The following is a 26,573-nucleotide window of genomic DNA, read 5'->3' as shown; positions in this document are numbered from 1 at the left end:
CTCCTCCAGTCCCTGATGTCCACCACAGCCTTTGGCCTGGGTTCAAAATATTTTGCCCTATATGAGGTTGCGGGTGTTGGCATCCAGTGGCGAACCATCAGACAGTCACCAGTAGAAGGTGATGATTTTAACCTGGGTCTATCCATGATGATGCTCATCATCGATGCTGCTGTGTATGGTGTTCTTACCTGGTACATAGAGGCAGTGCATCCAGGTAGGAATCCTCATCTAAATCCCAATCATACTTTCCTCAATATTTCAATCATTTTTTTAAACAGACAATATTAAATGAGTTCTTCCTTTCCTATAGGCATGTATGGGCTTCCACGCCCCTGGTACTTCCCCCTGCAGAGGTCTTATTGGTCAGGCAGTGGGCGTGTTGAGACGTGGGATTGGTCGTGGTGTGGAGGCGGGTCTGCCAGGCTCAGCGTGATGGAGGAGGATCAGGCTTGTGCAATGGACCAGAGGAGATCTGGTACGATCATTTGGAGTTGACGAGGACAGCTTGTTAACAAGAATCTCATGTTCTGTAGAACCACTAAATTACACTTTCACATATGCACATATGCAGATGACACTGTCATTTTCATTTCCTAAAAACTTTTTCTAGTAAACTTTTGTCATACCCTGTAGTGTTTTTCGGAAATTCACTTATTCACTTTCTCTCTGTGAGTTTTAAATATGAGTTGACTAAATATGAAGCTAAAGCTGGAACATCCGATCATCACTCAATCCCTTGTTATATTTAAGTAATGTCTTGTATATCTGTTTCTCCATTTTCTCTCCGTCTCTCCAGAGGAGATGCGGGGCATTGAGGAAGAGCCGAGCCACCTGCCGTTGGTGGTGTGTATCGATAAACTGACCAAGGTGTACAAGACTGGCAGCAAACTGGCCCTGAACAAACTGAGCCTCAACCTGCATGAAAACCAGGTGGTCTCCTTTCTGGGACACAATGGTGCCGGCAAGACCACAACCATGTAAGAGAGATTAGTGTGTGTTTGAGTATGTGATTCAATAATGAAGTCAATAATAGGATATAATGTGAGACTAATAACAAATGTTTATACATAAACACATTTGACCCTTTTTTCATTAAAGAAAATATTTCAAACTATTCAGTGCAAAGGTGGTGCACTCTGTGATAAATGCTCTGATAAACCATCTTTCCAAACATGCATTTTCTGCAAGACAGACATAATTATATTGCTTTAGCAACCAGAGGTCTTGGTTATGAGTAGGGATGGGTATCCTTTAAAACGTTACGTTTGTTGTTTTATTGTTGGTGCAAGTCAGAATGACAATCAGTATTGTTGCTGGTCTACATAGAGTTTGCCTGATTTATAATGGAATTAATTTAGTATAGTCAGATGTGAATGGATACACTGTAGCTAAACATCTAAACTATCCCTGTTTAATGTTTGACCAGAATGTGGTCCGGGCTAGCTGCACTAAAAACATGGAGAACAGGAACCTCTTCAATGCTAATGACCCACTGAAGCATGTTAACACCACTGTCTGCTCATAACCCTGTATCTATAAAACATCAGCCTTTGAAAATATCATAATGTTTAGCCTGACATTTACATTTTAGTGAAGTTATCTTATGAGTTTTAAAAGGGTCTCATAATGTCAACAATTACATTCATCATTAACCCTAACATAGTTTTTATATTCTGACTCATAATTAGTCTCTACACCAATTCACATTCATAAATTCCCCATCAGTGATTATTAAATGTTTGATTAATCCTTAATGAGGCTGTAAGAGTTTGAACAGAGTGTATTCTATTTATTTATGGAGGTAAAAAGACATTCACAATCACTATTTTATGACCCAGGAGAACATTTGATAGAATAGGATGAATACAACATGTTTGAATGGTGATTTCTGAATTTTGTACATTTGCATATATAAAAATATGTATCAGCTGCACAAAAAAAAAGAGAAATTTAAAAAAAAAAAGAAAAAAAGAAGATGCATTTTATTTGCATTTTTGTATGCTGAGGGTCATATTAGGTAAAGTCCCACTAAAAGAAATGTGTATATGGTGTTTTTAACAACTCTCAACTCTCTCCTGAACAGTATGTAAAGGGTTAATTAGAATAATTTATACAAATAAGTTAAATGAGAGCCAATATCTTGAAGTGTACAACATACAAATGTAGAGGAACAAGGAGTTATGATCACAATTATTCACCAATTAAGAATGAATCACTGTCTGACTAATGCTACTACTACTAACTGCCTACATTGAATTCTCATAGGTCCATCCTGACAGGCTTGTTCCCGCCCACCTCTGGTTCGGCCACCATATATGGTCATGACATCCGCACAGAGATGGAGCGTATTCGTCAGAACCTGGGCATGTGTCCACAGCACAACGTCCTGTTTGACAAGCTGAGTGTGGAGGAGCACCTGTGGTTCTACTCCAGACTCAAAGGCATGGCTGAAGAAGACATACGCAAGGAGATGGACAAGTCAGTACACTTTATACTGTGATGCACTGTATTATATTCAGTGTTGGGAAGGTTACTTTTGAAATGTAATATGTTAATATCACTAGATTCTACTGACATATGTAAATAGATATTTCCCCTTTTTACTTGGCACTTTATTGCAAAGTCAGGATGTTTGTCCATGTCAGGGTCCTGTAGGAATGATGCCTCTTTTTATACAGTGTTCTGATTTGTCAGTGGTCAGAGTGTTGAAAGGTTGTGATGCAATCCGTTGAAGGTTAACTGTTAAGCATCAGTTACCATGGTGATGTACGCTGAAAAGAAGTGAACCACCATCATCGGACTGAAAACTCAGAGTTAACCCTGAAGTTACCTCGCTAACCCCAAACCCTGATCAGGACAGTTATATTCTGTATCATGCTTCAGTGTGTGTGTGTGTGTGTGTGTGTGTGTGTGTGTGTGTGTGTGTGTGTGTGTGTGTGTGTGTGTGTGTGTGTGTGTGTGTGTGTGTGTGTGTGTGTGTGTGTGTGTGTGTGTGTACGACAGAATGATTGTTGATCTGGAGTTATCCAACAAGCGCCACAGCTTGGTGCAGACTCTGTCTGGTGGGATGAAGAGGAAGTTATCTGTGGCCATCGCCTTTGTCGGTGGTTCCAGGGCTGTCATCCTGGATGAACCCACAGCGGGGGTGGACCCCTACGCCCGCAGGGCCATCTGGGACCTCATCCTCAAGTACAAACAGGGTGAGTGGAGGCTGGATATCAGAGGACGTTCTTGCATTATGCTCCACTAACTATTTCTCATTGCAGTTCTCATTGCAGTCTTTAAAGAAAAGACAGCTATTTGTATATATTGTACAAAGCCTCATTTATCCCAGTTATCTGCTATGTTAAAGTATATCTCTCAGTAACTCAGGATCTGTTTACTGGTAAATGATCTCTACATCAAGTCATTCAGTGTTTGTTTGGATTCCTTGCATGAGATAAAAAATAATGTGTGTGTGTGTGTGTGTGTGTGTGTGTGTGTGTGTGTGTGTGTGTGTGTGTGTGTGTGTGTGTGTGTGTGTGTGTGTGTGTGTGTGTGTGTGTGTGTGTGTGTGTGTGTGTGTGTGTGTGTGTGTCTCAGGCCGGACTATTCTGCTGTCCACACATCACATGGATGAAGCAGACCTGCTGGGAGATCGCATCGCTATCATCTCACATGGGAAACTCAAGTGCTGTGGCTCTCCACTGTTCCTGAAGAGCACCTACGGAGACGGATACAAACTGACTCTGGTTAAAAAGCAGAGTGAAGGCCGAGGTGTGTGTTCATATATGTGTGTGTGTGTGTGTTGTCCTTTTAATAGATGCAGTTATTAATGGCTCTTATTTTCCTTTGAGGCTGTCAGACTGTAAATAACTGACCTAAATTTTCAGTAAAAATTATAGTAAGTCTCTTTACAGGGTCACCAAATTTCCCAAAAAAAACTCTAATACCCTGCAGATGAATGAATATGGTTGTATTTGTGGGACATAAAACTTACTTACTTACTCTTCCTTATATCCCGTTAACCATCCTCTCCTCCCCCACCACTCCATCTATCATGTTGAATATGTTCTCCTTTCCTCCTTCAGGCGAGGGCAGTCAGCTGCAGCCTCCTCCGTCTCTGTCTCCGTCCTCCTCACTGTCGCCTTGCTCAGAGGCTCGGGTCACCCAGTTTATTCGACAGTTTGTGGCATCCTGCCTGCTGGTGTCCGACTCCAACACTGAGCTGTCCTACATCCTGCCCTCTGAGGCTGTCAAGAAAGGCTGCTTTGAGAGGCTCTTCCAGGTCACACACACACACACACACACACACACACACACACACACACACACACACACACACACACACACACACACACACACACACACACACACACACACACACACACACAATAAAATAAAAATGCTTGTAGTGGTTTAGGTTTAGGTATCTAACACAGTTTTTTACTCTAACTTTTAATAAACCCACTCTTATTCTCTCTTATTTTACTTATTTATTTAATTATTTTATTTATTTGCTTAAAAAAAAAAAATAGTATTTAATGTTTCTAAATATTTCTTATCATTCATATTGCCTCTTGCGTGCATTGGTCTCAATTTTTGTCTTTTAATTAGTTCTTTGTTTTTATTCCTTTTCTTTATGTTGTCACTTGTTCTGTCTCATTATCAGCTTGTCAATCAGCTATCTGTAAAGTAACTACACTAGCCTGTATGAAAGCTGCTATATAAATAAAGTTGAATTGATTGGTTGATTGATTGATCATAATCAAACCAGTGACATGTTGCATGACTCAGCAAATTGGAGACATTTCCACCACACAGCTGTACCTAAAAGCACAATGTTTGATACAGCTCATTCCTCAAGCTTTTAAATGTTGATTAATCATGATATGGATTACAGGTCATATTGCTATCTAGAGATAATTCACTGCAGTAATGTGACACTGTCTTTTGGTGTGTGTGTGTGTGTGTGTGTGTGTGTGTGTGTGTGTGTGGTGTGTGTGGTGTGTGTGGTGTGTGTGGTGTGTGTGTGTGTGTGTGTGTGTGTGTGTGTGTGTGTGTCTCCAGGCTTTAGAGCAGAGCCTGGACAGCTTGGCTTTGACCAGTTTTGGAGTGATGGACACCACCCTGGAGGAGGTCTTCCTCAAAGTGTCTGAGGAGGACCAGTCCCTGGAGAACAGTGATGCTGGTGAGACCTCCACAAAGTTTTTTAACTTTCTTAAATGAGCTCTGACTTTCAGAATTCTGCAGAATGTGCAGAGTCAAAGTGCTGACTGGAGATATTCTCATGAGTTTTTTCTTTGGCTCCAGGCTGAAGTGTTTTTTCCGCAGCCCCCCCACTCCAATTCCTCCCCCTAATTTCTCTTTCTGTCCCTGGGCAGACGTGAAGGGTTCTCCTGGGGGCAGCTCAGTGGGAAAATCCTCAGTGGGTTCAGGAGGCCAGGGGGGGCCGCAGGATGAGACGGGACCCTCGGTGGAGAGCCAGAAGCCAGAAGTGGAGCTGAGTAATCTGGTGATGTGCTCAAGGCTGAGCCAGAGCCAGTCCTCCATAAAGTCCTCCTCCTCCATCGGATCAGTGAGGGGGGACGAGGGGGGGCTCTATGCAGACTTCTATGGAGATTACTGTCCCCTCTTTGATAACGGCCAGGAGTCAGACTCTGCAAGCCTGAGAGGTAAGAGAACAAGAAAGTGATACATTACTCTGTACATACTGGATTTTGCTGTTACTCACTAATATTTGGGACTTTAAAAAATATAACAACAGGCCAAAAGTCATTTCTTAACCCTTACATACTGTTGGGGTCAAATTTGACCCATTTTGACATTTGAAAGCAATTTTAAAAACACATAAATTACATTATTTAAGCCTGAATGACTTATGATTTCTCCTACAGTGGCCCAAAACATCTAATGATTTATGATAGAGGCTGTTGAAGGTTATCGTGCTGCCTGCCATCCTTCACTAACAACTTAAAACACACATGAAAACCTTGCAGGATGAAATAAAAGAGGGGAAAAATACTTCTTTCAATACCGTACATAATGAACTTTACCCTTACACACTGTTGGGGTCAAATTTTACCCATTTTGACATTTGAAAGCAATTTAAAAAACACATAAATTACATTATTTAAGTCAGTGGCCTAGAATGTCCAAAAACTGAAATATTTTTAAAATGATATATTTTTACATTAAAGGTAAAATCATGAAGCCCTAATAGTCAAAATATTGTCGCATCCTTCATTTTAAATAAATGAACAGAAATAATTATGATAATTATGTTCTCAGTTTAGATAACATAAGATCATAATCTAATTGAATTGAATTATCTTTATTGTCCACCTCAGTGGAAATTTGTCGTATCATGAAGCCATTAAAAACATACACCAACACTACACAACATAAAAATATACAACAACTGACACCTGTGCAGTCACTTTATCTGTTTTCACCGTGGGATAGTGAGAAACGTCTTCTCGATTCCTTTGTATGTCTAGTACATGTTGACAATAAAGCTGACTTTGACTTTGACTTTGACTTTTGACTCTAATGAAGATAAACTGAGATTGCAACTTTAAGATCTGAGTACTATACAAGAAATGTTATGATTTATGATGTTGGACTGTACTAAAAATATCCAGCTTCACTGTAGCAATGACCAAAATACTATATGCATTGTCAAGTCTGTAGAATTTTCCAGATTTTACTACATGTTGCTACATTTAGCCCTCTCCTCTCCTTCACCTCCAGGGGATGCAGAGAACCCCTCAACCACAGAGCCGGAGGTCCTGGAGGGGCAGGGCAGCTTCAAGCTGGAGGGTTGGTGGTTAAAGCTGAGTCAGTTCCACGGCCTCATCGTGAAGAGGTTCCACTGTGCCAAGAGAAACACCAAGGGCCTCTTCTCTCAGATCCTTCTACCAGCCTTCTTTGTTTGTGTGGCCATGACCGTGGCTTTATCTGTGCCTGAGATAGGTGAGCTCTTACATGACATGCTGTATATGCTTTTCCAAAATAGATCTGCTGATGTTCTGTCCCAGCAGGCAGGTAGTTAAGTGCATGCAGTGAAATGAAAAAGCAGGTGAATGCACACTGGTCGTTGGAGCATTTCACTAATCAAACTTTGGTGATTACAGTTAAATATGAAGCTTACTGCAGTAATCTGCCCTATTTCGGTTGGTTGCGTTCAGACAGCTGTAAATTACTCCCTAATTACTGTAGATGGCTGGCATGAAAACAAGCATAAAGATGCTAGAAGGCTCTGTAGAGCTGAGGGAAATGCACAGTGGGTGATCACTTTTTTAGGTCACTTAAAAAAAAAATAAAAGTCAGCATCCCATTTATATCCCATAAATGTTGATGAATGCAACTTTAAGGGTTCAACATCAATGTTTTTTTTCACTAGTCCGGTCAGACAAGTGGGTCAGAAATGTACTCACCCAAAGTCAATTTAAATTTCCACTATACCAGGGGTGTTCAATTCAAATTCATTGAGGTCCCAGTATGTGAAAATGTCCTGTTATTTTGTGTGTTATCTTTCAGTAGCTTGAAGTAGCGTTGTAGTTCCATCAGCATCTGTGTCTAGTGGCTAGATTGTAGACTGTCAAATAAATACAGTACAATTCATTTATTAGTATTTACACTTAACGTCTGGGATTCAAATCAATATAGCAGTGAAAACATGCAAAGTCATCTTCATCAATCTCCACCATCAGCAAATAACAAACAACAGGTGCATGAATAATCATGTCTGTCTTGTTTTGCAGGAGACTTGCCGCCCCTGATCTTGTCCCCGTCTCAGTATCATAACTACACCCAACCAAGAGGCAACTTCATCCCCTATGCCAGTGAAGACAGACCTCAGTACAGGTCAGATTACATTTGTGTTAGACAGCTACAGTTAAATTGTTGCTTTTTATGATATTTCTGAGCAGGCTGTTTACCTGCACTTTAATGTAAGGGTTTAGTTTCAACCTGTCTAGTGTAGAACAAAATCATACGGTCTATTTAACTCCCTTGTCATTTCCACAGAAGCAGATACAGGTCATTATTATCAGGTTTAAGAGGGGGTTTGTAATACTCTGATCTTTATTTATTATAAAAGTAATTTGTGGTGCAGAATAAGGAGTTAAACCATGGAGGGCTTTAACAAGTAACTTCAAGAGTAACCAGAGTATTCCAGCCAATGGATGCAGGGATATTGCATGGTTGCATAGTGCTTATCTTGCTGCAGCCGGCGTTGGCAGGTAAATAATAGATTGTAATAATCAAGGCAAGAGCAGATGAATGCACAGCTAATGGACTGTAAGAGGATGTAATGTATGGTACAATATTGTATCCTATTGATTTCTGCAAAAAGGAATAGGAGACAGGATGTAGGATAAAATGATATTTCTCCAGGACTGCATCTCATAATGGTTTGGTCCACTATTTTCATGCATGTGTATTGCCAAGGCAACCACTAAAGGTGAAGTAGAACAGAATCCAGAGTGATGCATCAGCTGTGTAGAGTTACTTCTGTTCCTCTCACTCTTTGTCATGAGCTGAAAAACACACTCTGCCTGAGGAAAGTTTTACTAAAATAAAACTAATAAAAAACCTCCAATTCATAATAGAAGTCATTATTGACTTTGTTAGCAGTTTGACGTCTCTTTTACAATGGTGGTGTATGGGGGCCCTCAGGGGGATTATTTGCTGCCATACCACAAGTGACCACTGGGAAAAATTGGCTGCAGGGCTGAGCATCAGAGCTCCATCCAGCTCATATATTAAGGCCCGACTGATACTGGATTTTTGGGGCCGATACCGATACTGATATTAGGGAATAAAAAATTCTGATATTGATATATTGGCCAATAATCTTACATATACAGAATATACACATACAAAAAACCACATACAACAAAAAACATGTACATATTTATTAAACTTGAATTACAAAAAAAGATCAAATTCTGACTATATCATGTAAAAAAAAATAGCAGTGAATAACAGATAACAAAAATGCCGATAGCGATATATCTGTGATAGGCCAATGTTAGCTGATATCGGTCGGGCTCTAATTTTGGGATCTGAATTTGGTCTACTGAATTTAAGCAAATAATAAATTACTCCCCCCCCCCCCCAGGAGTAAGCTGTCCCCAGATGCCAGCCCACAGAAGATCATCAACACCCTCCGTCTTCCCTCTGGTGTGGGTGCTACCTGCGTCCTCAAAACACCCTTCAACAGCACCCTGGACCAGCTGGCCCAGACCCTCAACCCCAGCGCCAACAACTCCAAAACCCTGGCTGCCCGCTACTTTGACTCCATGTGTCTGGACTCCTTCACACAGGGGGTCCCCCTCTCCAATTTTGTGCCACCCCCTCCCTCACCTGCACCTTCAGATGACCCAGACCCTCGCTTTGAGGACGGGCTGTGGAACTTCACAGTTGCCACTCCAACCGCAGTCCATGGTAAGTCCATAAATATAACATAGCCAGTTAATTATTAATATTTGTTAGAAAAATATAGCAAATTACTACAAATGGGTCTTATTTTAGTAGTTTTATCCATCATGCCTATCAGAAACTTCTTATGTTATATATGATAACTCCAATGAGAAAACGGTGTGCAGAGAATACAAATGTGGCTCATTTACACAATATGATGAAGCTGTACTTCATGCTTGGGTTGAGACATAGTGAGATTCTGCTGTTATTGAGCTAAGTGAATAAGTATGCTTACACTGAGAATGATTTTAAAAATGCATGGAGCTCTATACAATGGGTTAGATTCATTCATCCTTCTCTATACAGAAGGATGAATGAGTCTGACCCTCTGGATGTTGCGTCATTCATTGATCAGAACACACATGCCAAGGAGTGTACAGGTTGTGGTCTTTTGACTTCATTTTAAGAAGGTTTAACCACAATCTGCGCACAGATACATTTCTATCCATAGCCTTCTTGGTAGGTCAAAATGGCTGCATAGATAGCCCCTCACTTCTATCTACTAACAGCTGGAGGAAAATAAACATATCGGATAGAGGGCATGATGTGTGCCTCTCTCCACACACAGGCACTGAAAAGCGGACCATTTTGTGATGCTGTAGTACATAGAGAGAGTGTAGTACACCACAGGGAGTCAACCTCTGTCTGAGATCAACTATGAGTTTCACATTAGATTTGATTATTGCATGTAATAAGGTGATATTTGTTCTTGTTCTGGCTTGGCAGCACCACAACTTTGAATGCTAAGGATAACCATGAAGAAACACTTTGTCATGTAGTCCTATTGTCTTGTTTTTTGTCCGGTCTATAAATAATGTTGTTATTTAACATTTTTAAAGATGGTTATAAAGATGTGTCTTTTATCTTTTTCTCAGAGCCTGTGACATCTCCTCCCACCCTCCCACTGTCCATCCATGAGCCGGTACGTTGTATCTGCTCCATGCAGGGGACAGGCTTCTCCTGCCCCAGCGGAGTGGGAGGACGGCCCCCACTCATGAAGGTGGTGACAGGTGACATCCTGGTGGACATCACAGGTCGCAACGTCTCTGAATATCTCCTCTTCACATCAGACAGACTGCGACTGCACAGGTACTGTTGGAATGCTGCAGGCTTGTTCTACTGAGGTTCTGTAACAATACACAAATGATTCAATGTGCTTTGCATAAGGATGAAAAATGCATTCGAGCAACATTTAAAACACAATAAAAAACGAAATAAAATCAAATATTTTTGAATAAAGTTACATACAAACAGACATAACTCATAATAGACCAAAAACAGTTATATTGTAGTGATGAGGTGAAGTTGTTAAATACACTGTTACATGGAAAGCTGTTCCAATAAAGCCAATGTAAAGCTGTGAACTACTCCTTTAACCGTGTCTTCATTTCACTTCACTGTAATTATACTTTGCCCTGGTTACATACAGTAGACATGGACACCTGTGATTCTTGAGCAAAATAGTACAATGTGTATCCTGATAAACATTTGTTTGTTCTCAACAGGTATGGTGGTTTAACAGTGGGAAACATCCAGAAATCAATCCCAGCATCCTTTGGGAGAAAGATTCCTCCAATGGTTCGCAAGATAGCGGTCCGCAGATCAGCTCAGGTGAGACAGACAGTCTGTAGTGGACAGATATGAAGAGAGAAATATGGAACAGCCACTGACAGACGGTCCCCTTATGTTGCAGGTTCTGTATAACAACAAAGGTTACCACAGCATGCCTACCTATCTGAACGTCCTCAACAACGCCATCCTGCGTGCCAACCTGCCTGTATCCAAGGGCAACCCTGCTGCATATGGTAATGTAGTATGATAGAAAAGAATGCATCTTCCCAGTAACATGTCAGATAAGTTGTTTGGTGTTTGGTAGGCTCCTGCTTAGGTTCAGATGATGATTGTTTTGTGTTTTGCAGGTATCACACTGACAAACCACCCAATGAATCGAACCAGCGCCAGCCTCTCTTTGGATTACTTGTAAGTTGCCTTTTAGTGTTTTAAAGATAACTTCAATTTGTAACTTAGGGCTTATCTCCTCTGCTCTCCTATCCTCTCTTTTCCTCATCGTCTCTGCTCTCTTCTCCATATTGTCTCTCCTCTCCTCTCCTCATTGTCTCTCCTCTTGTCTTCTCTTCATCTCTCCTCTTCTCTCCTCATCGTCTCTCCCCTGCTCTCCTCATTGTCTCTCCTCTTGTCTTCTCTTCATCTCTCCTCTTCACTCCTCATCGTCTCCCCCCTTCTCTCCTCATTGTCGCTCCTCTTGTTTCCTCATTATCTCTCCTCATTATCTCTCCTCTTCTCTACCTATCGTCTCTCCACATCATCTCTCCTTTTTTCTTTTCATCGTTTCTCCTCTGCTCCCCTCTTCATCTCTCCTCTGCTCTCCTCATCATCTCTTCTCTGCTCTCCTCATCGTCTCTCCTCTCCTCATTGTCTCTCCTCATCGTCTCTCCTCTTCTTTCCTCATCATCTCTCCTTTTCGCTTTTCATCGTCTCTCCTCTTTCTACTCTCCTCTCCTCATCATCTCTCCTCTGCTCTCCCCATCGTCTCTTCTCTGCTCTCCTAATCGTCTCTCCTCTTCATCTCTCCTCATCGTCTCTCCTCTTTTCATCATTTCTCGTCTACTCTCCTAATCGTCTCTGCTCTCCTCATCATCTCTCCTCTTCTCTCCTCATCGTCTCTCTTCTATCTACTCTGCTCTCCTCATCATCTCTCCTCTTCTCTCCTCATCGTCTCTCTTCTATCTACTCTGCTCTCCTCATCATCTCTCCTCATCATCTCTCCTCTGCCCTCCTCATTGTTTCTCCTCATCTCTCCTCATCATCTCTCCTCTGCCCTCCTCATTGTTTCTCCTCATCTCTCCTCATCATCTCTTCTCTTCTCTCCTCATCGTATCTCCTCTTCTCTCCTCTGTATCTCCAGGCTCCAGGGGACAGATGTGGTAATAGCCATCTTCATCATTGTCGCCATGTCCTTTGTGCCAGCCAGCTTTGTGGTTTTCCTGGTTGCAGAGAAATCCACTAAGGCAAAACATCTGCAGTTTGTCAGCGGCTGTGATCCTGTCATCTACTGGCTGGCTAATTACATCTGGGACATGGTGAGCAGTGTGACAGTGACAGTGTGCCAATGTGTGTGACTGAGTGAGTAGGGGACAGTTTGTGGCAGCACTGTAAGAACTTACCATCCCCTCTGAATATCAAATTGTAATGTAGTGTATTGTCAGTATCCAAAAACTATATTTTACCAGGGAAAAGACTTTTTCCTATTTATCCCTTCTATAAAATGCTTTTTCACCATAGCATTTTAAATTATTTTATATGCACAAAGTTAGATAAGAAGGGAATAAAACACTGTAATGTGTCAATGCTTCAGTTACTCTGTAGCAGGGGTTATTTGGTGTCTCTAAATGACCTTTTTAGGAAGCCAACTGGAAATACCCTTGAAAAACATATGTATAATATGATTTTTTTGTGGTATTGGTATTAGAGTAGAGCTGAGTCTAGGTAAGGTTTCATGCTGTGGTCCCATTGTGTTTGCAGCTAATAAATCCTAACTATAGGTAATCAATTTTCAAAACAACTTCAGTGTGTTCAAATTACTCAATACCAGCATCACTTCCAATAATTCTGACTGTTTAAGAAAAAAAAGTTGGAGTGTTGCCTTTCAGAAGAGCTCAAAACCATTCATGTACTTTAAATGGTTAAAGAACAGCTTTCAATTTACTATAGGTATTCCTTGGATAGACGTTGTAGATAGATTTAACAATAATTTAAAGGACTGTTAATGGGTTAAGGCATGCGTGGAGTTAAGTGAATTGATACGTTTAATTTGGCTTGATAAATATAATTGAGTATCATCCACATAACAGTGAACATTCATGGAGTATTTCCTAATAATATTACTGAAAGGAAGCATTAAAAAAGTGAATAGTATTGGTCCAATTACAGAACCCTGTGGAACTCCATGTCTGACTTTTGTGTGCAGCATTAATGTGTACAAACTTAGATTAATCTGATGAATAGGACTGAAACCAGCTTGATTCAGTTCTTTTAATGCCAATTACGTGCTCCATTCTCTTTAATAGGATGTCATGGTCAATGGTTTCAAATGTGGCACTAAGATCTAATAGGACCAGTACAGAGAGGTCCTTTGTCTGATGCAATTAAGAGGTAATTTGTAACTTTCACCGGAGCTGTCTCTGTGCTATGATGGGCTCTAAATCCTGACTGAAAATCCTCTAATACATGATTGTTGTGTAGAAAGTCACACAACTGATCAGTGACTGCTTTCTCAAGGATCTCAAAGAGAACTGGAAGGTTAGATTTATGTTTATAGTTGGCTAAACACCTGAATAAAGAGAAGGCTTTTTAAGAAGAGGTTTAATTACAACTACTTTAAAGGACTATGGTACATATCCTGTTACTAAAGACAGATTGACCACATCTGGTAAAGAAGTGATAAATAAGGGTAAAACTTCCTTAAGCAGCCTGGGATGGGGTCTAAGAGACAGGTTGATGGTTTAGATGAAGAAATCGTTAGTTCAGAAAGGTCAATTGGAGAAACACACACAGTCTGAATATAGATCAGGTTTTACAGCTGTTTTTAAGGCTCCTGTGTTTAGGGATACATTGGTGCCTACTGAGAGCTATAGGATTACATTGATCAATAGAGTTATGACTCGTTGTCAGCCTAACCAAAGTACTAAAAAGGAACCTAGGGCTGTTTTTATTCTCCTCTATTAATGATGAGTAATAGGCAGCTCTGTCATTACAGAGGGCCTTCCTATATGTTTTAAGACTATCTTGCCTGACTAAGTGTGATCCCTCCAGTTTAGTTCGGTTTGCTTTAATTTGCAGCTTTGGGAGTCATACCATGGAACTAATTTCTACTTTTAAGAGCTACTTTGTTCTAAAGAGAAATAGTGTCTATTAAAACTGTTGACAGTGTGTGCTGTGTAGCATCCAGAGGCACAGGGACACTGATTCTGGAAAGAGATGTTGATATAGATTTGTCAATGCTGTAAGCAGCACAGCACAACTAAAATACATTCACTTCCACTTTACAGACAGACAGATATCTAAAACCTGGTCAAATAACACCAACACTATTAGCATGGACAGAAGAGAGAAAGGGCTCTTTTGAACTCCCTAGTCTAGTGCACACTGAGAACTTTCTTTTCAGTGAAGTAAGACCAAACATTTGCATATTCATGAGTATCGATTTTAATGAGGAAGAAGGGGTTGATTTAATGGATTTTTTTTTTTTTTTTAAACCGTATCAGGCACAAATTATTATTCAAAGTAGAGTATTTTATATGCATCTTAAAACATGTCCCAAGGGAGCTTTTTAAGATCCCCATTAAGTGGCATTTCACTGATTCAGTTTACTTGACAATGCCTGCTTTGTATTGGGCTTGAGACTTTAAATTTAACAGAAGAGAACAGAAAGCCTGCGGTACAAACTGGATATGTCAGGTTTGAGAGAGACATTTAGAAGGCATGGAGGCTCTAATGAAAGATGTTATTGAGTTGCATTATGGGAGGTGAAGGATTCAGCGTTTTAGACATTTTGACCCACACTTGGGATTAAAAGTCATGATTTCTCCTCTACCACACAGAATTTGCAGTACAATTAGAAATTACTGGAGTACCACTTTAAATGTATTTGTTATGACTAGGGATGGGTATCAGTACACAAAACCTTGGTTGTGATTGATTGATTGGCTCAATGCCACAGCAGCTACAACCTGTCTGCGGTGGCATTTTCTACAATTTAATGCCTCTATTCACAGTACCAGTCAGTGGCAGCTGGCCAATAGAGGGCGATAGGGCGCCGCCCTCCCTAATGTTTTTGATTTTTATTTTTGAAAAAACGTCCCTGCTGAGTGGCTGGGGCGACAGAAAAAACGCCCAGTCAGTGCAGCAGCCAGCCAATTACTGACAAGAGATTCGCACATAGCAACAGGAATTTATCCAATCAGCGTCGTCGATTCTGATGCCTTAACAGCGATAAAGTTATCACCCCGGCCGCGGGTGAGAGAGATTTCTGGTGACATTACTGCTGTGATGTGACGTCTCTGCCACAAGGGGGCATTGCTGTAACAGTCAACAGCTTTGTATGTAAAAATGTGTAAACCTAATAAGTTATTTTTTTCCAATTTGGTTCTAAACTTGTGTTATTTATGTTTTGTATAAGAATGCCTCAAGGTACTATATTGGCATTAAATAAATACTATTTCACAGAGCACTGGTATCCAGCTGTTTATGTTCAATTGTTTTGGGATGGTTATTGAAACTGAGTTAATAGGCTGTATGCACAGCTCCACTACTTCCTGACAAACTGATTAATCCAGGTGTGTCTGACCATTGTTGTTGTCACTAGTGAGGTCAGACACATCTGGATTAATCAGTTTGTCCATTAATGTAAGACAGGAAATAAAGGAACTGTATTGAGTTCAGGAAGTAGTGGAGCTGTGCATAAAGTTCATAAAGCACAGCCCCACCTAGAATATTTTTCACCAGCCGCCACTGGTATCAGTATCACTTTAAGGGTACTTGGATTGGTACTGCATGTATGTATCTCCTGTGTGGGTTAAAAAACTCAGTCTTGTTAGATAAGATAAGATGAGATATGATAAGATACACTTTAATGTCCTGAGGGAAATTTTATCTTGGGCAAAAGTGCTACACAGAGCTGAACTCAAGCAATACATGACAATACAGTACATAACCGAAATAATACATAATTGACAAGACATTGCAGAGGTGCACTGGTGCTCTTCCTGAGGTTTCTTACATTTTTTTTCTTCCTCTAAAGGAGTTTTTTTAGGGAGTTTTTCCTTATTCAAATCAGGGGTCTAAGCAAAGAACAAGTTGTATTGGTGTGCAGACTGTAAAGCCCCCTTGTGATTTGTGATATTAGGTTATACAAATAAATAAAATTGACACTATAAATACTGTAATTGCTCTCTCCTCTCTCCTCTCTACAGCTGAACTACCTGGTGCCGGCCACATGCTGCGTTATCATTCTGTTTGTGTTCGACCTGCCGGCTTACACCTCCCCGACTAACTTCCCTGCGGTCCTCTCCCTCTTCCTCCTCTACGGGTGAGTCACCAGACGCACATTCTCATTGGCACTTATCAGGCTGATGGTCTTATAACGAGCAACAACAAATTCAACGGCTGGTTGGATCTTATCATAATGTGGTTTTATAGTCACTCAGCTGCACATTACAAACATGCTCTCACTTACTTCCTCTCTGATAGTATCTCTCAATGCTGACTGGTGTGATTTGATGTGTTCTCCAGCCCAGTACAACTGAGGTTAACTGAATTGAATGTGTGGTCTGTCTTTGTTTATCTCATTTCAATAAGTATAAACAGAATGATAAAATGAAATGGTGATAAAAGTAGTGGAGGTTATCACTTGTTAAAGCCATTCATCCAGGATTTAAAGGTGTCAGCTAACCCTTACCCTCGTGTTTAGTGGAATGCTACACAACTACACAAAAGACCAAGACTAGCAGGTTTCTGAAACATTATGGGGTCCATATAATTTGCTCTGTTTATGCCCATGCCAGCTTAGCCCGCTTGCATCCCTTATGGGGCTCATACAATCAAATCAAATGGGCTTCACATTTGTGGCCCATATTACTGAGACCATGTAGGACCTGCAGAATGTACCAACGTAGCCCACATTTAACCCATGTGGGGCCCACATGGACATGCTGGCTCGGTACTGACTCTTAAGTAAAACACTAAGATAACATGTTGGTTTAGTTTACATGCCATGGTCAAATATGATGACCCCGGTAGTTATTCATAGTAAATTCTGTTTGCTGTCATATTTTTGTTATAGTAAATATTTGCCCATTTTGCTGTTAGTTTGAGGTTTCATAGATGGTTAAAATAAAAAAGGAAGTTGGGTTAATACCACACTAACCTGTAGCAAATATGTTTCAGTTCTTACATCACTAAACTAGCAAGCAGCATGAATAAGGCTGCTTGGCATTTGACTGAAGCCTCTTGATGTTTGACTAGTAGAAAACAGTCACTGCTGTGTGCTCGTGATGCTGTTTGATGACAGATAGGCAGATACATATCTCTCCCTGTACTGAATTATTGGTGTAATCTCAAACATGTCAGCGACTTCTGTACAGTTTCTTTTAGAGTCTTTTCGTGTGCTGAAGCCTTGGAAGTCCTCAGGATTGTGTTCAGAATGAATGCTTGTAATGGCTTCTTCTCTGTTTGATCCCTTCCAGGTGGTCAATCACTCCCATCATGTACCCAGCATCCTTCTGGTTCGAGGTTCCCAGCACAGCCTACGTGTTCCTCATAGTGATCAACCTCTTCATAGGCATCACCGCCACAGTCGCCACCTTCCTCCTCCAGCTCTTTGAACATGACAAGGTCGGTCTTACCTAACGTACAAAGGATTGGAATGAGTTTTTAATGAATTTGTGGAGCTTATAATATAAGCAGAGTTTCAGTGGTGATTTCTGTGAGTATGTTTATTTTACAAAATGAAAAGTAGTAGTTATCTTGAGTTCACAACATTTACTTTGACTGCACTTAACTCATCCAACAAAAGTGGAGAGCCCATTTATGTCAGAATACCGAATTCAGTCAATGAATCAATCAAACTGTATTTGTATAGCACTTTTCTTACAGGATAAGAACAGGAAGTGACGAAATGCTATCATAGCTCTCATGAATCTGCAGTGAGGAAACGCCAGATACAATTAAGAATACCTAGATAAAAGAAAAGGTAATAAAAGATTAAAAAAGATATTTATAATAAATTAAGTGGTCCAAACCAGAAATGTGAGGAGAGGTATTAAAATGAAAACAAAGATAAAAAAATAAAATAAAATAATATAATATAATCAAATAAAATGATAAAGCAACTAAGAGGAAATGTGATAAAGACAAATCAGGTGGGTTATAAAAAGGAAAACAATCAGGAAATAAAATAAAATAAAAAGAGATGTGAATTGAGCCAGGAAACAGAAGATGTGGGATAGAATAGTGAGGTTCTGTACTGTAGCAGTATCAGACTCAGCCTTCAGATTGTTTCTGTATTTCTTCTTTCACTGTTTTTTTTTCTCTTCCAGGATCTGAAAAGGGTCAACAGTTACCTTAAGTCGTGTTTCCTGATCTTCCCCAACTACAACCTGGGGCACGGACTGATGGAGATGGCCTACAACGAGTACATCAACGAATACTACGCCAAAATAGGTATGCTCGTATCTCACACAATACATATATACAATATACAGCCACCTACCTATCAAAGTATGTTAATGAGGTGGACAAAATATTGGGAACACTCCAGAACACCACCACTCTCTGCAACCTCAATAATAAACACAAAGTAGAATTATCACCTTTCTGACAATATCAAAATATATCATCCATCTTCCTACAGAGAAACAGCCCTTAGCAAAAAGTAGTATACTTGAAGTTCATTTTATTAAGTATGCTTGAGTGTAAGTATAACAAGTATACTACGGACCATGTACTTGTAGTGTACTAGAAAGTATACTAATTTAATACCTCTTCGGACTAAATTGGAACATTTTTAAGTTTATAACAGTATATTTTCAAGTATGGCATATCAAGATGCTGATTAGACAGCATGAATATTGAATATGACTACGAAGAGGAGGTGTCTTATCACAGATGATGAAATCAAAAAAGCAAACGAGTTTAATGACTTTTTCATGAGGTTTGAATCACAGGATTTCTCCTTGGAGTGTGACAAAATGCTTCAGTCTATTAACGTTACTGACTCTTGTCCCAGGATGACAGTCGATCCTTTTAAAATCCAATCACTTTTCAGTGGGGTTTGCAAAAAGAAATGAACAGGCCCAGACGGCATTTCTGCTTTTCTTTTTAAAACCTGTGCTGAAGAGCTTACTCCAGTCTGGTGCCCTATTTTTTTCAGCAGTCCATTGACCAACATACTGTCCCTGCCCTTTGGAAAAGATCAACTATTATTCCTGTTCAAAAGAAATCTTGTCCATCTGATAATAATGACTACAGGCCAGTGGCTTTAACATCAGTAGTCATGAAATGTTTTGAAAAATATGTGGTGTCCCTTCTGAAATCTCCTTCCAGTTTGCTTATAGACAAGGACGAGGCACAGATGATGCAATTAATGGCATCACTTACCTAACTCTGAAACACCTTGAAAACCCATTGATTGTGGCCAGTTAACAATATCCAGCAACTTCGCACAGCCATTGAAGAGGAGTGGACCAACATTCCACAGGCCACAATCAATAACCTGATCAACTCTATGCGTAGGAGATGTGTTAGGGTTAGGGTTAGGCAGAACTGCACATTTCAGAGTGGCTTTTTATTGCTGCCAGCCTAAGGCACACCTGTGCAATATTCATGCTGTCTAATCAGCATGTTGATATGCCACACCTGTGAGGTGGGATGGATTATCTGGGCAAAGGAGAAGTGCTCACTAACACACATTTAGACAGATTTGTGAACAATATTTGAGAGAAATAGGTCTTTTGTGTATATAGACAATGTTTTAGATCTTTGAGTTCAGCTCATGAAAAATGGGAGCAAGAACAAAAGTGTTGCGTTTATATTTTTGTTCAGTGTAGTTATATACTATATGATCTTGAACATATACGTTTATAACAGGGGTAAAACCTCAAAGCTAATGTGTGTAGTGAAAAACATTTTTATTCTGCTAAATGAAATGTAAGCACGAGTCAATGACTTGACCATATTCTGTACTTGGATCAAGATATACTAAGTATTAGTACTTTGTGGCAGAAAGAAGTAAAAAGTATACTAAAGTACAAGTATAAGCTTTAGTATTACAGTATAAGTGTAAGTCTCAGTATTAATGTACTTAGTCTTAGAGAGAAAAGAGAGAATAAAACCCACTCTTTAAATTTGTCCTTTCAGGCCAGTTTGACAAGATGAAGTCTCCGTTTGAATGGGACATTGTGACTCGAGGACTCGTTGCCATGACAATCGAAGGCTTCGTTGGCTTCCTCATCACAATCCTGTGCCAGTACAACTTCCTCAGGAAACCTCCGTGAGTACTGTGTGAGTCTATGTGAGTGTGGATAGTAAGTATATGTGAATGTAACTTAACTTGACTTCTGCTTTAGGCAAATATGTTGCTTTGTTAATATTACTTAAACATATTTCCAGCAGCTACAAATAAACTAAACTATAAGAAATATTAAACATTAGTTAATGTGAGGTTTTAGTGTCACTCACTTAGAAATAAAGCTGTTGTTTTTGCACCGATGATGAGCATCTTTCTGTTGAACACAGGAGGGTGCCAGTCAGCTGCCAGCCTATAGAGGATGATGATGTAGACGTGGCCTGTGAGAGACGAAGAGTGCTGAGAGGAGACGCTGACAACGACATGCTGAAGATCGAGAACCTCACAAAGGTTTAAACCATCAGCTCATCAGTATTTATAGACATTAAATCTCTTTTTAAGTTGTTTTCTCTGAAGTAAAAAAGATCCTATGAGATAAAATTATTCACAAACTTACACAGTATGTCCACAGATTGCACCCATTATAAATAAGAGATCCTCACTTGTAACAGAGTGCAGTGACCACTATCCTGTGGTGGAAATGTAATTTAATAAGTACAATTTTGATGTACTTGTACTTTACTGTGGTATTTCCATGTGATGCTACTTTCTACATCTCAGAGGGAAATATTGTACTTTCTACTCCACTACATTTATTTGACAGCTTTAGTAACTTTTCAGATGAAGTTTTGACACAATGGATAGTATAACAAGCTTTTAAAATACAACACATTGTTAAAGATGAAACCAAAAAGCAGTGTGTAGTCGGCTCACATATCATGTCTATGAGTTGTTAACAGCTCCACCAAATAGTGATTTTTCCCTCTAAACTTCTCACATGCTTTCATTTCAATAAATGTTCAAATGATCCAATATTTCAGCAAAAATCAAAGATAAGAAGAAAAAACACATTTGTGTATCAGAACTTATTTTTTCTTCTTTCCTCTCCCATTAATCATCTCACCACCCCTCACATTTATCTGCTGACCCTTTGGAAGGGCCCCACCCCTAGGTTGGGAACCACTGGACTAAACTAGCTAACTGTATATAAACTAGCTCCACCTCCAGCAGCTACAACAGTAACATGCTGCTCTAACACTGATGCTTCACTATTAATAATCTAATGATGTCATATATAATAATATATCAGTCAGAGGGACCAAACCACTACTTTTACTGTAATACTGCATACTACATCACTCATAATACTGCAGTACTTTTACTGTAATACTGCATACTACATCGCTCATAATACTGCAGTACTTTTACTGTAATACTGCATACTACATCACTAGTAGACTAGATTGTTCATGTGTTTCTCTGGTCTCCCTCAGGTTTATAAATCCAGGAAGATGGGTCGTATCTTGGCAGTGGACCGGCTGTGTCTGGGCGTCCGGCCCGGTGAGTGCTTTGGGCTGCTGGGAGTGAACGGAGCCGGGAAGACCACCACCTTTAAGATGCTGACAGGAGACGAGTGCACCACTGGAGGAGAGGCCTTCATTAACAGGAACAGGTCGGTCCCAGATAAATGAGTTCATTCTTTAATGTGGAGGAACATGAAGACAATCTCATCTGGCAGAGAACAGAATCAATTTGAAAAAGTACACTACAGGCCAAATGCATGTGGACACCGATGGCTAACAGGTGCATAAAATCAAGCATGCAGTGCAGTGATTTAGTTTTTTTACTATAATTAGACACCATTTTTTGTAAGTAGTTCAATGTCCTTCGTGCTAAAATTTCTCCATTCAACTGTAAGTGTTATTGTGAAGCAGATAGAGCAACAACAGCTCATCTACGTTCTGAAGTCTGTGGGGCTTTAAAATGATTGGTTCTTGGTTGCATCACCCACTATGAGTTACAAGTTGAATCACCCTGATACAGAATGACTAAAAAGGCTTTCTTCTTTCTCTGTGTTCATATGGCACTGAAATGTGAAAATCATATATTTACTGATTGATTGATTATTATTATTATTATTATTATTATTATATAAATATGCCCAGCCCAACAACAAGGACCAACAAGATTAAAGAATGAAATAAGGCAACAGAAGCTTCCTTCATAATCAGATCAACAATATCCAGCATAAATCATTTATACAGATATGAAAAGCAGAAGAAGAAAAAAAAAATCAGACAAAGTATTAATTGAACCTCTTGCCTTCTTTTCCAGGCTTTTGCCACAAAACTTGCAGCTTAAATACATCCAAATGAAACAGACATTCTATTTTTTGTGATTTAGTGATTGTGGTTATGTGCCTAATGTTATTTATTCATATTGTTGTTATATCTTCTGATTTGCACAACTAAACAATTCAGTACTGCTTCAGTTGATTCGCTCACTTTTACTGAGTCTTCTGTTGCAGCTTTCAAAGACTTTCTATCAACAGGGTTAACTGTAATGAGCTCATTAACAAACATGTGTGTCATGGAGGGAAAAAACAGTAGCTTGTGATAAAAGTTCCAGGGGTCCAGACCTCCTAGAGGACTTCAGTTGTAACTAAAGCAGTGATGGAGTGATGATGAATCCCACTGTTCTAACATGGCAGTCTTATGGACAAATCAACTGTTAGTCAAACTAAATATAAAAGAGTCTGGGTCTGTTTTTTCTGGTTTGGACTGGTCATTATAATTCTACATCATACAAGAACTTGACCTCAACCTCCTTTGTAATGAACTGGAACGTGGACTGTTAGCCAGATCTTATCACCCAGCATCAGAGCTGGATCTCACTAATGCTCTACTTTCTGAATGGGAGCAAATCCCTGCAGCCAGGGTCCAACATCTGCTGGGAAGCCTAGAACCAGAAGAGTGTTGGAGTGTGCAAACAGTTTTGTGTAACACAGTTTAGATGGGTTTTGTGCTGGAGGTTCACTCTTGGATTGAGTGTTACTTGATCTGACTGAAATAAAGGTGATAAATTAATTATGTGTGTGTGTGTGTTCGTGTGTGCGCGCGATTACAGTATCCTGAAGGACCTGTTACGTGTACAGCAGAGTATTGGTTACTGCCCACAATTTGACGCTCTGTTTGACGACCTGACAGCCAGGGAACATCTGGAGCTTTACACTCGTCTACGTGGCATTCCATGGAAAGACCAGGAGAGGGTTAGTCACACACACACACACACACACACACACACACACACACACACACACGCACACACACACACACACACAATACTTTAATTCCATCTTGTATATTAAGCAACAAAAGATCAGAGTTGAAAAAAATGGATAAATGTATTTTATTGGAATACATGAGTGAGACTGACACACCCTGCAGGTGGTGCAATGGGCATTAGAAAAGCTGGAGTTGTCCAAGTATGCAGACAAGCCTGCTGGTACTTACAGCGGAGGGAACAAACGCAAGCTTTCCACTGCCATCGCTCTGATTGGATACCCATCACTCATATTCCTGGTAAGAACTTTGAATGTGTCTTTTAAATGCTGCACTCTCCATACTACATTATCTGAGTACCAACTGAATGTAAAACACTGATGTTTTACATTCTATAACATTATATAATGTCTGATTTAAGGATTAAGGATAATCAGTAAAAAAGACATCCAGGGGTTGCAGAAATGATGAGACAGGTTAGAAACAAACATACAATGAAGTCAAACTCATCTGGCAGAGTGAACATTCAATTATTCTCCAACCTGCGTGTTTGTGAGGAATCCACAGTTTATTATCTGACTCAACTTTGACCTGCTGTGCTTGCCGTAGCTGTGACCTCAGCTTTCCTGTGCACTGAGGGATTATTACTTTCAATTTGACCTCCCAAGTCTAATAGTTTAGATAACTGTTGAATGAAATCATGTCTGGACTGGATTTGAGAACAGAAACAGCAATGATAGTATAAAGTATAAACAGTATAAGTCCTGGCTACCTTTAAGCTACTGAATGTATTGTGTATTTTTGCAGGATGAGCCGACCACTGGGATGGATCCAAAGGCCCGCAGATTCCTCTGGAATTTAATCCTGGACATAATCAAGACTGGACGTTCAGTGGTGCTGACATCACACAGGTCAGAGATTCTGCTGGTTCACTTTAACAGCTGTGAATTATTTTCACTTCTTATTTTCAAATTTGGTGTACTGCATCTGTTAATTCACGCTGTCCTCTGCAGTATGGAGGAGTGTGAGGCTTTGTGCACCAGGCTTGGCATCATGGTGAATGGCAGGTTTAAATGTCTGGGCAGCATCCAGCATTTAAAGAACAGGTGAGGAGGATAAAGATCCACCCTCACTGTGGTGTTTTAAACAGTGTGGGATAAACAGCTGAGTGGGGTTTTTCACATTTCAACACATTTCTGTGGTGTTGCAGGTTCGGGGACGGTTACATGATCACAGTGAGGACCAAGAGCAGCTCCAACGTGAAGGAGGTGGTGAGATTCTTCAACAGGAACTTTCCCGAGGCAGTGCTGAAGGTAGATCACTGCAGCTGCTTCTGTTCCACTCATATATAAACACTTTAATCCTTCAGATAAAGATGATAACAAACATTGAGGGGAGGGTGACTTTAAACACCTATAAACAGAAAAAAGATGCTATTTTGAAATCTTTTTATTGAACTTTTTCAATATACAAAGAGACACATATAGACATAGAAACCCATAGAATTACAGAATACCACAACACACATACATTTTTTTTTTTTAAAAAGAAAGAAAGAAAAGGGCCATACACTGGGGGATAGAGGTTCAGGGAACCCAGACTTAATGCTTAATGTTTGAATATAACATTTTCTTCAAAATAAGATAGGAAATGCTTCCTGACTTTAAAGGAATACCTGTACTGATCCACTAGTGGAGAAGTTTTTCGTGGTTTAGATGTGCCATTACACTTTCCACCTACTTAATGTGTGAAAAGGTGAAAGCACAAGACAAGAGAGCATCTGTCCTCATGTGTCTCTTAATAAAGCTGCAAACTATGTTGGTATTTCGTTTATTTCGTGCTTCCAGAACTTTCTGTTACAGATTGTACAGAGCAGAGTGGGGTTGGCCTGTTTTCAGGTAGTTTTAGATGTGTAACAGTCTGCTTTTGTATTTCCAGGAGCGTCACCACACCAAGGTCCAGTACCAGCTGAAGTCTGAGCGGATCTCCCTGGCTCAGGTCTTCAGTAAGATGGAGCAAGTGGTGGAGGTTCTGGGTATAGAGGACTACTCTGTCAGTCAGACCACTCTGGACAATGTGAGTCAACATGAAACACTCAGCTGCATGACAGAAGATGGAAAAAATGAAATCAGCTTGTTTTTTTCTTCCTTCTTTTTCTTCTTCTTCTTCTCTCCAGGTGTTTGTCAACTTTGCCAAGAAGCAAAGTGACAACCTGGAGCAGCAGGAGGTGTCGCCCCCCGGAGGTGGACAGTCGCCCCTGCAGCGCATCTCAACCTGCTGAAGTCTCGGCACGCCAACACGGAGCTCAACGCTCTGATCAGTGAGCCCGCGGAGGAGCTGGAGAGTGACGATGATGAAGGACTCATCAGCTTCGAAGAGGAAAGGGTGAGGGGACTTTTATTTGTAGAACATTTTATATTTAACAGTCAGTGTCGGATAGAGAAGAAACAGGAGGACAAGAAAGAGACTATCAATGAAACACGATCAAACACACAGGTACAGTTATATTTCACAAAGATTTATTTGCAGTGGTCCTTTTAGTATTGAAACATGACCCTACACAGTCAAATTTCACCAAATCCAGGGTGACCATTCCAGGTGTAATTTTGAAATTGCAAGCAGATTTTTTTGAAAGTATCAATATGGAAGGTATGTATGTATGGGATGGGCAACACTGGCAAGTCATACCTGGCAACTCCAAATGGCCTGAAACGTGCTCCTACAGGTAAAGGCCTACACTTTCTACAATAAAACTAGATAGCAGCACTTTCTTAGACCCTCCCAACCGAATTAAACTTTGTTTGGTACAAATGTTATATGGGATTAAAGGTAAATAACTCTGCCCCCAACCATAATGCAGTCTGTGTTTTTAACAGAATCGTAGCATCCTCTCTCCAATC

At 40.1% G+C, this 26,573-nt stretch overlaps 1 protein-coding gene across 1 annotated transcript in view; it reads left to right on the top strand.

The window, feature by feature from the left end:
* abca2 (ATP-binding cassette, sub-family A (ABC1), member 2) overlaps window positions 1-26,447 on the top strand; it is an 89,057-nt gene extending 62,610 nt beyond the window's left edge. Inside the window, 31 exon segments of the mRNA XM_062417273.1 lie at window positions 10-214; window positions 311-475; window positions 797-977; window positions 2,266-2,478; window positions 3,004-3,200; window positions 3,583-3,756; window positions 4,071-4,267; window positions 5,050-5,170; window positions 5,364-5,654; window positions 6,733-6,954; window positions 7,746-7,848; window positions 9,107-9,432; window positions 10,344-10,557; window positions 10,974-11,079; window positions 11,162-11,273; window positions 11,388-11,448; window positions 12,395-12,569; window positions 16,461-16,576; window positions 17,733-17,880; window positions 18,585-18,708; window positions 20,404-20,536; window positions 20,782-20,902; window positions 21,886-22,064; window positions 23,519-23,660; window positions 23,839-23,973; window positions 24,481-24,584; window positions 24,687-24,779; window positions 24,884-24,986; window positions 25,612-25,749; window positions 25,850-25,931; window positions 25,934-26,447. Of these exon segments, the coding sequence (XP_062273257.1) occupies window positions 10-214; window positions 311-475; window positions 797-977; window positions 2,266-2,478; window positions 3,004-3,200; window positions 3,583-3,756; window positions 4,071-4,267; window positions 5,050-5,170; window positions 5,364-5,654; window positions 6,733-6,954; window positions 7,746-7,848; window positions 9,107-9,432; window positions 10,344-10,557; window positions 10,974-11,079; window positions 11,162-11,273; window positions 11,388-11,448; window positions 12,395-12,569; window positions 16,461-16,576; window positions 17,733-17,880; window positions 18,585-18,708; window positions 20,404-20,536; window positions 20,782-20,902; window positions 21,886-22,064; window positions 23,519-23,660; window positions 23,839-23,973; window positions 24,481-24,584; window positions 24,687-24,779; window positions 24,884-24,986; window positions 25,612-25,749; window positions 25,850-25,931; window positions 25,934-26,214 (4,962 nt within the window). The 3' untranslated portion in view covers window positions 26,215-26,447.
* The last annotated feature ends 126 nt before the right edge of the window (window positions 26,448-26,573 follow it).

Source organism: Scomber scombrus, chromosome 4, assembly GCF_963691925.1.
Source record: "Scomber scombrus chromosome 4, fScoSco1.1, whole genome shotgun sequence".
Taxonomy (NCBI): domain Eukaryota; kingdom Metazoa; phylum Chordata; class Actinopteri; order Scombriformes; family Scombridae; genus Scomber; species Scomber scombrus.
Note: the sequence above shows the minus strand (reverse complement) of the source record. Positions and strands in the feature narration are given on the sequence as shown.